At 42.3% G+C, this 14,213-nt stretch overlaps 2 protein-coding genes across 3 annotated transcripts in view; both read left to right on the top strand.

The window, feature by feature from the left end:
* LOC133552995 (ensconsin-like) overlaps positions 1–12,364 on the top strand; it is a 45,980-nt gene extending 33,616 nt beyond the window's left edge. The window contains 7 exon segments of the mRNA XM_061900702.1: positions 710–878; positions 2,092–2,196; positions 2,278–2,328; positions 6,483–6,516; positions 6,607–6,718; positions 6,818–6,996; positions 12,046–12,364. Coding sequence (XP_061756686.1) covers positions 710–878; positions 2,092–2,196; positions 2,278–2,328; positions 6,483–6,516; positions 6,607–6,718; positions 6,818–6,996; positions 12,046–12,056 — 661 coding nt within the window. The 3' untranslated portion in view covers positions 12,057–12,364.
* Positions 12,365–12,517: 153 nt separating this feature from the next.
* Positions 12,518–14,213, top strand: part of mtfr2 (mitochondrial fission regulator 2) — a 36,074-nt gene continuing 34,378 nt past the window's right edge. Inside the window, exon 1 of one of the 2 annotated variants that reach the window (XM_061900712.1) lies at positions 12,518–13,711. The gene's annotated coding sequence lies outside the window, so the exon portion shown is untranslated. Of the gene's footprint in view, positions 13,716–14,213 lie in introns of both variants that reach the window. The other variant, XM_061900710.1, reaches the window with a different exon arrangement.

The following is a 14,213-nucleotide window of genomic DNA, read 5'->3' as shown; positions in this document are numbered from 1 at the left end:
TTTACGCAGAATCAAACTACACTTGAAAGTGTGTTAAACCTCAACGATCATGGATGTGTTATCTAACATCAAAACTTTTGAAAAGGCACATCGTAGGAGTAATCAGTCAGGGTGTCGAAGCAGACAACGCGGGCTTGCTATTGTTTCTATCGGTCAGTACAAAGTAACATGGATAACCTTACTTGCTGCTTATTATCATACTAAGGTGAAATATCCGACAAATTTGCAGGAAATATTAGAGCTAACAAGTAAGGTTAACAGGACAAGGCAATGTTACCTAGCCGACTCATCATAACCAGCATTTGTTGTGGTCACATATTGCATTATCTTACGTTAAACTGTTCAAATATACAGACACTGCTATTATTACAACCCTTTTTTTTCATTCCATGCAAAATTATTCACACTGTATTTTTGTGATTGTTCTTCTCCGAGTCCTCTCACTATCCCGGGGTGGCCATTGTTGTTTGGTTAATTATGCAAATGATAACGTAAAGCATTCTGGCAAATCTGAAGTCCCTCACTGTGAAGAGCTTAAGTCATGAACTCATTACGCCCACTACCCTCATGGGGATGCACAAAATTTAAGGATCGGGCTATAAAGTAGAGCGGGCATGTATTGGGACTGGCCCTTACTTTTATCTTGTGATAATCCTGACGGTGTGTGCTTCTAAGTGAACTTGACTGCAAAGTGTGTGTGTGTCTTCAGGCTAGCCAGTGAGGAGATTGCTCGTCGTAAAGCTGAGGAGCGATTGAAAAGGGAGGAGGAGGCCCAGCGCCAAGCCGCGGAGAGAAGAATGAAAGAAGAGGAGGACAGAAAGATGGAGGAAGAGAGACTGCAGAAAGAGAGAGAGGAGGCAGACAGAGCCCAGAAACAGGTAGGGGGAATAAGGCCATGTCCACACAAACACAGTTACTTAATAAACGCATACTTATCTCTGCGTTTAGGCTTCTTGTCCACACGCAGACGCATACTTTTGTCTTTAAAAAACACAGACTTTTGCAAACGCTGGCCAATGTGTAAAGATCAAAAACTCTCTGCTTAGCATATGCATGTACACGGCACAAACAGAGACTTTGTGCGCTGTCATTTCCAAGCTCAACAACGCTGCCTAGCTGCCTTTAAACACACTTTAAGAGGACTTATTGTACTTTGAACGTAAACATGCTGCTCTTTTCACTCAACATGAATAAAAAAGACACACCAAAATGACACTCCCGCCAGCGCTATTGACAGTCAGCTGTTTTGGATAGGATCGCTGTGGAACTTCCACCTGATGGGACAACTTTGACAAGAAAATACTTTTTGCTATGTGTCATAAGAAAGGTGCGAAATAATCGTATGTTTTTAGTCCTTCTTTAACGACAAATCATGAAGTTAACTTGCGTGTCTTGCTTCCATTTTTGTAGATGAAGCTGGGCGCGACCGTACTCGAGTGCAAAAAGTGACCATGCAACTAAAAAAACACGATTTAGCGTCCTCCTTGTAGTGTGTACTGATGTTAAAGACACTTAATTGCACATGTACTGTATGATTATAACCATGATTAAATGCTGTATAAGTCCATGAGAGTTTTGCAGCGGCACATGCACGTCCGCTATAGGCACTTAAACATGCAAAAGGGTTTCCTTGGCTTGTTAGTGCGTGCTCATTTTAGAAATAATGTCAACTTCACTGTACATGTAATACATCACCATGTTGCTGAACATGTAATAATTCTATGAGTGTTGGGTTTCGGCAGCACAGGCGTGCATTCGCACTTTAATAATGTTCCCAGGATCCTGTGTACGTGCAGGCTGGTTTTAAAGATAATATACATGGCATTGTACGTCTAGTATATCAAAATAAAAATAGGGGTGTAATGCCACCAAGTCACCTATTACTGCTTTTTTCAGGCCTCTGATTGGACAAAATATGCATGACGGCGAGTGTATGCAATTGTGTGTAGACATAGACAGTTTTGAAACCACAATTGTGTGGATGGAGATTGTTTTAACCCCAAATATGTGTTTTTGAAATTCTCTGTGTCCGTGTGGACATGGCCTAAAACCTCCCACTTAAAAAAACGCAACATTAATCAAACTCTTCAGAGAGAAGAGGAGGAGTCTCGGCAGAAAGAGGAGGCGGAGAAACTGAGGCAGGAAAGAGACAAACACTTCCAGAAGGAGGAGGCTGAGCGGCTAGAAAGAAAGAAGGTGCCTCATCATCACATGTTTACCATATAATTTTGATTGACGTGCACCCCTAACAGCTGTTTTTCCCCCTAATATTACTAGCGTCTGGACGAGATCATGAGGAGGACGAGACGGTCAGACACGACAGAGAAGGTAAATATGTCACTCTGACTTGTTTGATGTGGTGACACTGTCCCATGCCAACCAGGTAGGTGGCACTAATTAAAAAAGTGGGGCCATTTGGTAACAAAACATGTTTGTCATAAGTAACAATCGCTATCAATCAATCAATCAATGTTTACTTATATAGCCCTAAATCATTAGTGTCTCAAAGGGCTGCACAAACCACTACGACATCCTCGGTAGGCCCACATAAGGGCAAGGAAAACTCACACCCAGTGGGACATCGGTGACAATAATGACTATGAGAACCTTGGAGAGGAGGAAAGCAATGGATGTCGAGCGGGTCTAACATGATACTGTGAAAGTTCAATCCATAATGGATCCAACACAGTCGCGAGAGTCCAGTCCAAAGCGGATCCAACACAGCAGCGAGAGTCCCGTTCACAGCGGAGCCAGCAGGAAACCATCCCAAGCGGAGGCGGATCAGCAGCGCAGAGATTTCCCCAGCCGATACACAGGCGAGCAGTACATGGCCACCGGATCGGACCGGACTCCCTCCACAAAGGAGAGTGGGACATAGAAGAAAAAGAAAAGAAACGGCAGATCAACTGGTCTAAAAAGGGAGTCTATTTAAAGGCTAGAGTATACAAATGAGTTTTAAGGTGAGACTTAAATGCTTCTACTGAGGTGGCATCTCGAACTGTTACCGGGAGGGCATTCCAGAGTACTGGAGCCCGAAATGAAAAAGCTCTACAGCCCGCAGACTTTTTTTGGGCTTTGGGAATCACTAATAAGCCGGAGTCCTTTGAACGCAGATTTCTTGCCGGGACATATGGTACAATACAATCGGCAAGATAGGATGGAGCTAGACCGTGTAGTATTTTATACGTAAGTAGTAAAACCTTAAAGTCACATCTTAAGTCCACAGGAAGCCAGTGCAGGTGAGCCAGTACAGGCGTAATGTGATCAAACTTTCTTGTTCTTGTCAAAAGTCTAGCAGCCGCATTTTGTACCAACTGTAATCTTTTAATGCTAGACATGGGGAGACCCGAAAATAATACGTTACAGTAATCGAGACGAGACGTAACAAACGCATGGATAATGATCTCAGCGTCTTTAGTGGACAGAATGGAGCGAATTTTAGCGATATTGCGGAGATGAAAGAAGGCCGTTTTAGTAACGCTTTTAATGTGTGACTCAAAGGAGAGAGTTGGGTCGAAGATAATACCCAGATTCTTTACCGTGTCGCCTTGTTTAATTGTTTGGTTGTCAAATGTTAGAGTTGTATTATTAAATAGAGTTCGGTGTCTAGCAGGACCAATAATCAGCATTTCCGTTTTTTTGGCGTTGAGTTGCAAAAAGTTAGCGGACATCCATTGTTTAATTTCATTAAGACACGCCTCCAGCTGACTACAATCTGGCATGTTGGTCAGCTTTAGGGGCATGTAGAGTTGGGTGTCATCAGCATAACAGTGAAAGCTAACACCGTATTTGCGTATGATGTCACCTAGCGGCAGCATGTAGATGTTGAAGAGTGCAGGGCCAAGGACCGAACCCTGGGGAACTCCACACGTTACCTTAACGTAGTCCGAGGTCACATTGTTATGGGAGACACACTGCATCCTATCAGTAAGATAAGAGTTAAACCAAGACAGGGCTAAGTTGGACATACCAATTCGTGTTTTGATACGTTCTAATAAAATATTATGATCGACAGTATCGAAAGCAGCGCTAAGATCGAGGAGCAGCAACATAGATGACGCATCAGAATCCATCGTTAGCAATAGATCATTAGTCATTTTTGCGAGGGCTGTCTCCGTGGAGTGATTTGCCCTGAAACCGGATTGAAAGGTTTGACATAGATTGTTAGACGCTAAGTGTTCATTTAACTGCTCCGCAACAATTTTTTCGAGGATTTTTTAAATAAAGGGAAGGTGAGACACCGGTCGGTAGTTTACCATGAGGTCAGGATCGAGGTTAGGTCTTTTAAGAAGAGGATGAATAACCGCTTTTTTTAATGCTAGGGGAACAGTGCCCGAGGAAAGTGATAAGTTTATAATATTTAGCACTGATGGACCTAATAATACAAAGAGCTCCTTGATCAGTTTCCCAGGAAGAGGGTCAAGTAAACATGTTGTTTGTTTTATTCCATTTACACGTTGTAACAATTCCTCTAATGTTATTTCCTCAAAACGAGAGAAACTATTTTGGAGGGCAGTATCCGCCGTATATACAATCGTGTCAGTGTTAATAGAACCCCGTTGTAGCTGGGACGCATTGTCTTTAATCTCCTTACTAATGACTTCAATTTTCTTACTAAAGAATTGCATAAAGTCATCAGCTGAGTGGGTTGAGCTACTGGAAGGGGTCCCTTGTTGGGTTAGCGATGCTACCGTACTAAACAAAAATTTAGGATCATTTTTATTACGGTGGATGAGATTTGAGTAATATTTAGCTTTAGCTAAGGTAAGCATGTGTTTATAAGTTATTAAACCATCACTCAATGCTTGATGGTGCACCTCAAGTTTAGTCGTGCGCCATTTGCGTTCCAGCTTTCTACATAATAATTTCTGAGCTCTAGCTTCTTCTGTAAACCACGGGGTGCGCTTTTTTGGAGCCTTTTTTAACTTTAGCGGTGCTATGTTATCAATGGTTTCGCGCAGGGTGTCGTTAAAGTTGTTAGTGAGGTTATCAATAGAGCCCACATACTTTGGGAATGGTGCCATTATCGAGGGCAGTAGGTCAGCAAGAGTTGTCGTTGTGGCTGTATTAATGTTGCGGCTGCTATAGCAGTTATTATTATTATTGGTTTGACGAACATGCGTCTGAACCTCGAATTTTATAAGGTAATGATCGGACAATACTTTAGTATACGGGAGTATCGTAACTTTGGAGACGGTGATACGCCTGACAAGCACTAGGTCTATCGTATTACCGTTGCGATGCGTGGGTTCATTTATTATTTGTGTGAGACCACAGCTATCAATTACAGTCTGGAGCGCTACGCACGGTGGGTCCGATGGGGTATTCATATGGATATTAAAGTCCCCCATTATGATTATATTATCGGCGTGTGTCACTAGATCAGCAACGAACTCTGAGAATTCATTGATAAAGTCCGAATAGGGCCCTGGGGGGCGGTAGATAACAGCCAGGTGTAGAGGCAGCGGTGTGGCAGACTTCATAGTAAGCACCTCAAACGATTTATATTTATTATTTATGTTAGGACTAAGGTTAAAGTTTTCATTGTATATTAGTGCGACCCCCCCACCCCTTTTAAGCGGACGGGCTATATGCGCATGTGTAAAGTTAGGAGGACATGCCTCATTTAGCGCAAAAAAGTCATTTGGTTTAAACCAGGTTTCGCTGAGACCGATGACGTTAAGATTGTTGTCTCTGATAATATCATTAACTAATAACGTTTTGGGAGACAATGATCTTATGTTTAAAAAACCTATATTATAGGTAGTGGGCTGTTTTAGGGAGTTTTTGATCAAATTATCCGTAGTCGCAATATTAATAATGTTGTGTTTATTATGCCCAGTGCATTTAGTATAGTTATGACCATATCTAGGAATTGATACGACAGGAATTTTCCGATTGTTTGATTGTTGCTTTGATAAACTGCACGCATCATGGTTAGCCACCTCAGTAAAACACATGTCCAACTCTGAAACACTCAAAGCAGAAAAAACGTGTCATAATTTAACTGACTCCTTACCCAGACCAGTAGTCTCGCATTTTCCATTTAAATCCGTCTTCAGGATGGAGGGAAGTGGTGTTCTGTGGGGATTAGCCTTCTGCTTTGTTTTTAGCCCCGCTCGACATCCGCGTTTCCGATCACACCGCTGGCGTCTGCTCCGTAGACGGCCCCCGCTGCTACTAGACTCCCCTGCTTCACGGGCCTCTGGATGTAGCCGCCGACGTATTCCCATGCTAGTTAGCATGTTTAGCATGCACGCGTCTATCAGTCCAAAACGGTCCGATATGTCCACATCCAGAAGTGTCTGGCGGTCGTACGTGATCACGGAATGACCACGATGTGAGCCAGCCATAAAGTTTGTAGAATTGTCCGGTATTTCTGCCAAATGTTCCATCTTTAGCAAGAGCTCCGCCATGTCGCAGCCCGTCCGGGCGCCGCCATCTTGGAACACTAAATATATTGTTTTCTTTTCTGTCTCTAGAAAGTCACGCCCAGCAAGAACAGTGACAGCACAGGTGACACAATCTTTGTATCACTCAAACATTACAACACAGCCCAGATTAGTGTCATACATTTATATTAATTTTTTTCCCTCTCACTATTAGTGGCCGCTGCCTCTCCCGGCCCATCTGAAGGAACACCGCCTACCTCCATTCATGGCCACGGCAACGGATGCCCACCTGACCCCAACAGCAGCCCTTCCACACCTCTGCAGAGGTACACACACGTCCACATTAAGGCCACTGAACACTGCCTTTGTCCACTGCCAAAATATACTTTGTTTTCCTTCTCCTGGTCGCCGCCTTCATGTCTCAGGGAGAACGGTGAGATTGAGGAGGTGAATGAACCGCCTTCGCATTCCAGGTTGACTCCTCCTAGTATAGAGGATAAGGAGGAAGATCAGCAGCAGCAGGGAGAGGTCATGGCATTTCGGGAGAACGGCCTTCCGAAGCCTCCGATAGTTGTGGACGATATTTCGGCCCAGCAGGGAGCAGGTTAGTGTTCAATGCCGCCCAAAAAAATCAATGTATAAGAAATACATTGATTTTTTCTAGGCGGCCACAAAAAGATTTGGTGCTACCCTTTCATTATACACATAACGGGACCGCATTGTGAATACAACTCTGTACCTCAGTTTATTAACATAACGCATAGTTAGGGACGGTTAACAAATCTGGTTCTTTTTTTTGGCACCAACTACATCCGTCCTGTCGGGCACAGATTCACGTTAAATCAAAATTTAACTGTACCTGGGTTATGTGTGACTCCTTGCACTTTGGCGATCACTCCAGCAGCACGGAGAGCGGAATCAGCCAAACTACCTCTTGGTAATGTTGATATCTTCAATGCCAACAGAGTAATTGACTTAAAAACAATCCAATGTATGTTATGGCTCCCCTTTTCCAAAAATGTGTTAGCTTGATGCTATCATACATGGGCTTTGCTATTGACATGCTATTGACATGCTATTGATTAGCATTAGCGATCTAACATGGCGATTACAACACCTCCAAATTTGTTAATGAAAACTACAACTAAGATGCATGTTACAGTCAAGCAGCTGGTGCATAAAAAGTGCAATACTGTAATAAAAGACTACAGAGCAAAGACTAAACTGAGTAGCCAACCCATCATAAATTATACACTACTGCCATCTTACGTCTTGGACTTGCAATTGTAGTTGAGACTCAAAAATGTTATAACAATTGGACAGCAGTTATCATAATCAGCTCATTGTTAATTTTTGCATTAAATAATATATTGTATCATTAAAAACAATTAACATTCAATAATACACACAAAAGTAACAAAAATTGGTACCGTTGAATACCAGTATCGATTCCAAGGTATCGTAATTGGTACCGTATCGGTTTCAATGTGAATGTTACCCATTCCTACTCACACCCACCTAATCTACCAGAGAACAAGAAGAAACAGCAAAATTGCCAACTTCCATCCTTCCATTTTCGACCGCTTGTCCCTTTCGGAGTCACCGGATTTGCTGGAGCCTATCCCAGCTACTTATTTAGCACTTATCGCTTTTCTCAACAAGTTGCAGGATTTGCTGTGCGCATGTGCCGCCCTCATTTAAAACCACTCCGTCTTATCTGTGACATAAAAAAAAAAAAAGACACAAAAAGGAAAGGAGTGACAGGAAGAAATTATTTCAATCAATCATCAATCAATGTTTATTTATATAGCCCCAAATCACAAATGTCTCAAAGGACTGCACAAATCATTACGACTACAACATCCTCGGAAGAACCCACAAAAGGGCAAGGAAAACTCACACCCAGTGGGCAGGGAGAATTCACATTCAGTGGGACGCCAGCGACAATGCTGACTATGAGAAACCTTGGAGAGGACCTCAGATGTGGGCAACCCCCCCCCTCTAGGGGACCGAAAGCAATGGATGTCGAGCGGGTCTAACATGATACTGTGAAAGTTCAATCCATAGTGGCTCCAAGACAGCAGTGAGAGTCCCGTCCACAGGAAACCATCTCAAGCGGATCAGCAGCGTAGAGATGTCCCAACCGATACAGGCGAGCGGTCCATCCTGGGTCCCGACGAGCGGTCCATCCTGGGTCTCGACTCTGGACAGTCAGTACTTCATCCATGGTCATCGGACCGGACCCCCTCCACAAGGGAGGGGGGGACATAGGAGAAAGAAAAGAAGCGGCAGATCAACTGGTCTAAAAAGGAGGTCTATTTAAAGGCTAGAGTATACAGATGAGTTTTAAGATGAGACTTAAATGCTTCTACTGAGGTAGCATCTCGAACTGTTACCGGGAGGGCATTCCAGAGTACTGGAGCCCGAACGGAAAACGCTCTATAGCCCGCAGACTTTTTTTGAGCTCTGGGAATCACTAATAAGCCGGAGTCTTTTGAACGCAGATTTCTTGCCGGGACATACGGTACAATACAATCGGCAAGATAGGCTGGAGCTAGACCGTGTAGTATTTTATACGTAAGTAGTAAAACCTTAAAGTCACATCTTAAGTGCACAGGAAGCCAGTGCAGGTGAGCCAGTACAGGCGTAATATGATCAAACTTTCTTGTTCTTGTCAAAAGTCTAGCAGCCGCATTTTGTACCAACTGTAATCTTTTAATGCTAGACATTGGGAGACCCGAAAATAATACGTTACAGTAATCGAGACGAGACGTAACAAACGCATGGATAATGATCTCGGCGTCTTTAGTGGACAAAATGGAGCGAATTTTAGCGATATTACGGAGATGAAAGAAGGCCGTTTTAGTAACGCTTTTAATGTGTGACTCAAAGGAGAGAGTTGGGTCGAAGATAATACCCAGATTTTTTACAGAGTCACCTTGTTTTATTATTTGGTTGTCAAATGTTAAAGTTGTATTATTAAATAGAGGTCGGTGTCTAGCAGGACCGATAATCAGCATTTCCGTTTTTTTGGCATTAAGTTGCAAAAAGTTAGCGGACATCCATTGTTTAATTTCATTAAGACACGCTTCCAACTGACTACAGTCCGGCGTGTTGGTCAGCTTTAGGGGCATGTAAAGTTGGGTGTCATCAGCATAACAGTGAAAGCTAATACCGTATTTGCGTATGACGTCACCTAACGGCAGCATGTAGATGCTGAAGAGTACAGGGCCAAGGACCGAACCCTGGGGAACTCCACACGTTACCTTTACATAGTCCGAGGTCACACTGTTATAGGAGACGCACTGCATCCTATCAGTAAGATAAGAGTTAAACCATGACAGGGCTGAGTCTGAAATACCAATTCGTATTTTGATACGCTCTAATAAAATATTATGATCGACGGTATCGAAAGCAGCGCTAAGATCGAGGAGCAGCAACATAGATGACGCATCAGAGTCCATCGTTAGCAATAGATCATTAGTCAGTTTTGCGAGGGCTGTCTCAGTCGAGTGATTTGCCCTGAAACCGGATTGAAAGGTTTCACATAGATTGTTAAACGCTAAGTGCTCATTTAGCTGCTCTGCAACAATTTTTTCGAGGATTTTCGAAATAAAGGGAAGGTGAGACACCGGTCGGTAGTTTACCATGAGGTCTGGATCGAGGTTAGGTCTTTTAAGGAGAGGATGAATAACCGCTTTTTTTGAATGCAACGGGAACAGTGCCCGAGGAAAGTGATAAGTTTATAATATTTAGCACTGATGGACCTAATAATACAAAAAGCTCCTTGATAAGTTTCCCAGGAAGTGGGTCAAGTAAACATGTTGTTTGTTTTATTCCATTTACACGTTGTAACAATCCTTCTAATGTTATTTCATCAAAACGAGAGAAACTATTTTGGATATTTGCAGTATCCGCCGTATATACAATCGTATCTGTGTTACTATAACCCCGTTGTAGCTGGGACGCATTGTCTTTAATCTCCTTTCTAATGACTTCAATTTTCTTACTAAAGAATTGCATAAAGTCATCAGCTGAGTGGGTTGAGCTACTGGAAGGAGTCCCTTGTTGGGTTAGCGATGCTACTGTACTAAACAAAAATTTTGGATCGTTTTTATTAATGCGGATGAGATTTGAGTAATAATTAGTTTTAGCTAAGGTAAGCATGCGTTTATAAGTTATTAAACTATCACTCCATGCTTGATGGTGCACCTCAAGTTTAGTCGTGCGCCATTTGCGTTCCAGCTTTCTACATAATAATTTCTGAGCTCTAGTTTCTTCAGTAAACCATGGCGTACGCCTTTTTGGAGCCTTTTTTAACTTCAGCGGTGCTATACTATCAATGGTTTCGCGCAGGGCGTTGTTAAAGTTGTTAGTGAGGTTATCAATAGAGCCCACATACTTTGGGAACGGTGCCATTACCGAGGGCAGTAGGTCCGCAAGAGTCGTCGTTGTGGCAGCATTAATGTTGCGGCTGCTATAGCAGTTATTATTATTATTAGCTTGCCGAACATGAGTCTGAACTTCGAATTTTATAAGGTAATGATCGGACATTACTTTAGTATACGGGAGTATCATAACTTTGGAGACGGTGATACCTCTGACAAGCACTAGGTCTATCGTATTACCGCTGCGATGCGTCGGTTCATTTATTATTTGTGTAAGACCACAGCTATCAATTATAGTCTGGAGCGCCACGCACGGTGGGTCCAATGGGGTATTCATATGGATATTAAAGTCCCCCATTATAATTATATTATCGGCGTGCATCACTAGATCAGCAACAAACTCTGAGAATTCACTAATAAAGTCCGAATAGGGCCCTGGGGGGCGGTAGATAACGGCCAGGCACAGAGGCAGAGGTGTGGCAGACTTCATAGAAAGCACCTCAAACGATTTATATTTATTATTTAAGTTAGGACTAAAGTTAAAGTTTTCGTTGTATATTAGTGCGACACCCCCTCCCCTTTTGAGGTGACGGGCAATATGCGCATTCGTATAGTTAGGAGGGGATGCCTCATTTATCGCAAAAAAGTCGTCTGGTTTAAGCCAGGTTTCGCTAAGACCGATGACGTTAAGGTTGTTGTCTCTAATGACCTCATTGACTAATAATGTTTTGGGAGACAAAGATCTGATGTTTAGAAAGCCCATATTATAGGTAGTGGGCTGTTTTAAGGAGTTGTTGATAAAATTATCCGTAGTATTTTATTTTGTATTTTAAAATATATTTGTCTGGCTTTTAATTTGTTTCGCTCGCTTTTTGCCTTTCTCACAGGGTGGCTACAAATTACACTATGGGCAATGATGTCATGCAGCCGCCCCACTCACTGCCACATATAGATTACAGCCCTGTGGCAAACACTTCGGAGGTTATTATGGACTTTTTCATCTTAACTAATTCACCTTACCAAGACATTTTGGACAATTTTACCCTTCCAACTTGGTGGCAACAATTAGCAGAAGGCCATTTTCTGTTCCCCAGTTCATAAACAAGCTCTGCAATTGTATGCTTGGATGGGTTTGGGTGGAAGACGGCCATCTCTGAAAAAGGTGTAGAAATACTGTTTTACTTTCATAGTTTAGGGATTTATCTCCCTCTAGTGGACAGAAGAGAATAGCATCTATTTTATGTCTTCATTCCCTCTATCCTTAGACGTGGCCTGATGGTGTCGTAGGACAACGTGATCCAGCTGCTGAGAGCCAGGAAGAAAGACTGTTTGTTTGCAGAGAATTATGTGGAATCAAGAGTTTCTAGACGGGCTCTTTTTCTGCCATTGCTGACCCCTGCAAAGACACAACAGCAAGCACCCGTTTTGTTCCCCCCAAAGATGGCGACTCTAAAGATCGAGCCCATTAAACATCTCAGGAGAGGAATGCTTCTGCTCACATGAGATGATTGTGGCAAGATGTTTTTTTTCTCCCTCATTCTGAAATAACTGCCAGATGACCTCTAAAGTCTTTAATTGTGAAAACTTGGTGGGTTTTTTTTTTGTGCCTTCATTTTGCTTAAATAGCGACAGGAGGGTCAGGACTGTCATTGGACTTGTCATTTATCTAATCCAACTATATTTGTACAGCACTTTAAAAACAGTGACCCAAATCCTCTACAGATTAATTATTAAAAGGCAACAAATAGAAACAGCTGAAACACACCTAAATATTTTTAAAACATAAAAACTTGGATAAAACTAGAAAAAGCCACAATAAAAATAAATAAAATGGAAACAAAAAAAAACGAGTCTTCAACCAAAAAAAAAAAACATATGAGTTAGGGTAAAAATAACTTTAAAAGTGCCAAAAGCCAAGGAAATGACATATTTAAGAAGAGATTTGATAACAGACTGGTAGCACAGGGCCAGTCCATCTAGGGATTTAAAAAAATATAATTAAAAAATGAATTGCAACATGTACGGGCAGATAGTGGAGAGAAGCTTAAATTGGGGTAATGTGCTCGCATTTCCGAGTGCCAGTTAAAAGACTCACAGCAGCGTTTTGTGTCAGCTAAGGACGTCCCGCTAACCACAACGTAAAGTGCTTTAGAGTTGTGGCGGCCAGTAGACACTCCTAGGGAATGTGGGTGTGTGCTCCTTCTCTGGAGCCTTCATTCACCCAAATATGAAGCACCTGGCAGGACGCGCTCAGGAAATAATATGATCCACAGTTTTCTCTCTTCTCCCCAGGAATGACTAATTATGTTACCTTCATTTTACACTCTTTTTCTTTTAGTTTGCAGGGAACACTCCAAAGCGTTTGAGGGTTAGTCCTCAGTCTGGGCTTTTGGTTTGTTGTTTAGCTTGTCACCAATTTGTAAATATTGTAGTTGAGTGTGTTGCTGCTACTTCTGAGGAAGCCTTGGATGCTTGCAGTAAAGAGCGACTGCTGAGTGTTATTCCGTAACCGTGATTGGTCACAGGCGACTAAACGCTGCAGTACAAGCGAAATTGCTTGAGTTGGGTTTAATTGAACAAATTGATTCTCCTTCAAGTAAGGTTTAAATTTTGAGCAGCACAAATAATTGTTGATGTTGAGAAAATGAAACACGGATTGGAATCGTAAAAAGAAATGGCATTTTCACGTAACTTGTTTTATTGCAGCAACTGTGTCGTGTCAACCTTCTGAAACAATGTCACAGCCAACTACAACAGCTGTTGCAGTTAAGGATGATGTGCGTCCAATGCCAGCTGTCAGTGCTGTGTTTTTGCAAGAGGCTGATGAGTTGCCCGAGCATGGCAAGAGTTTGCTACAAGGAATTCTGCATCTCTTTGTGATTTGGAAAAGCTCCTGTCTTGAGGTGTAAATACCTTCAGTTAGCTGATTTGGTGCGTAAGTACCCTCTTTGTTTGGAGATACTCCTTCACACAATAATTGGATAGAGCATGACACTTAGGCACTTTGAGGTCAGTTACTTCCTTGGATATAAAATTACTGTTTTTCTCATCTAGCTGACTGTCTTCATGTAAATTGGTTGACTTCAGAAATGTACTTGCCGATTGGTTAGTTGACTTACCGAATGGATAACTGTATTGATCAGCTGGGTTCAGCCAGGTGTGTCAGTGGAATCAACATATTAAAATGCTATTGGCAAGTGCCTTTGTCTCAGCACATGGGCATTTCTACTTTTATCACATCGGGTTTGTACTCAAACGTTGTCATGCCGTTTGCTTTAAAAAAATGCTTCAGGAACATTCCGTGTAGTGTCAGAGTTGGATGCTGCTCAGTTTATTTACATGATGCGTTATTTATCGTTACATGGTATGCTCATCTTCATCGTTTGACCAATTGACTAAAGCATATTTCGCTACTAACTTAGCTAAATGTGAT

Source organism: Nerophis ophidion, linkage group LG05 (genome assembly GCF_033978795.1).
Source record: "Nerophis ophidion isolate RoL-2023_Sa linkage group LG05, RoL_Noph_v1.0, whole genome shotgun sequence".
NCBI lineage: Eukaryota > Metazoa > Chordata > Actinopteri > Syngnathiformes > Syngnathidae > Nerophis > Nerophis ophidion.
This window is presented reverse-complemented; position numbering and strand designations above follow the sequence as displayed.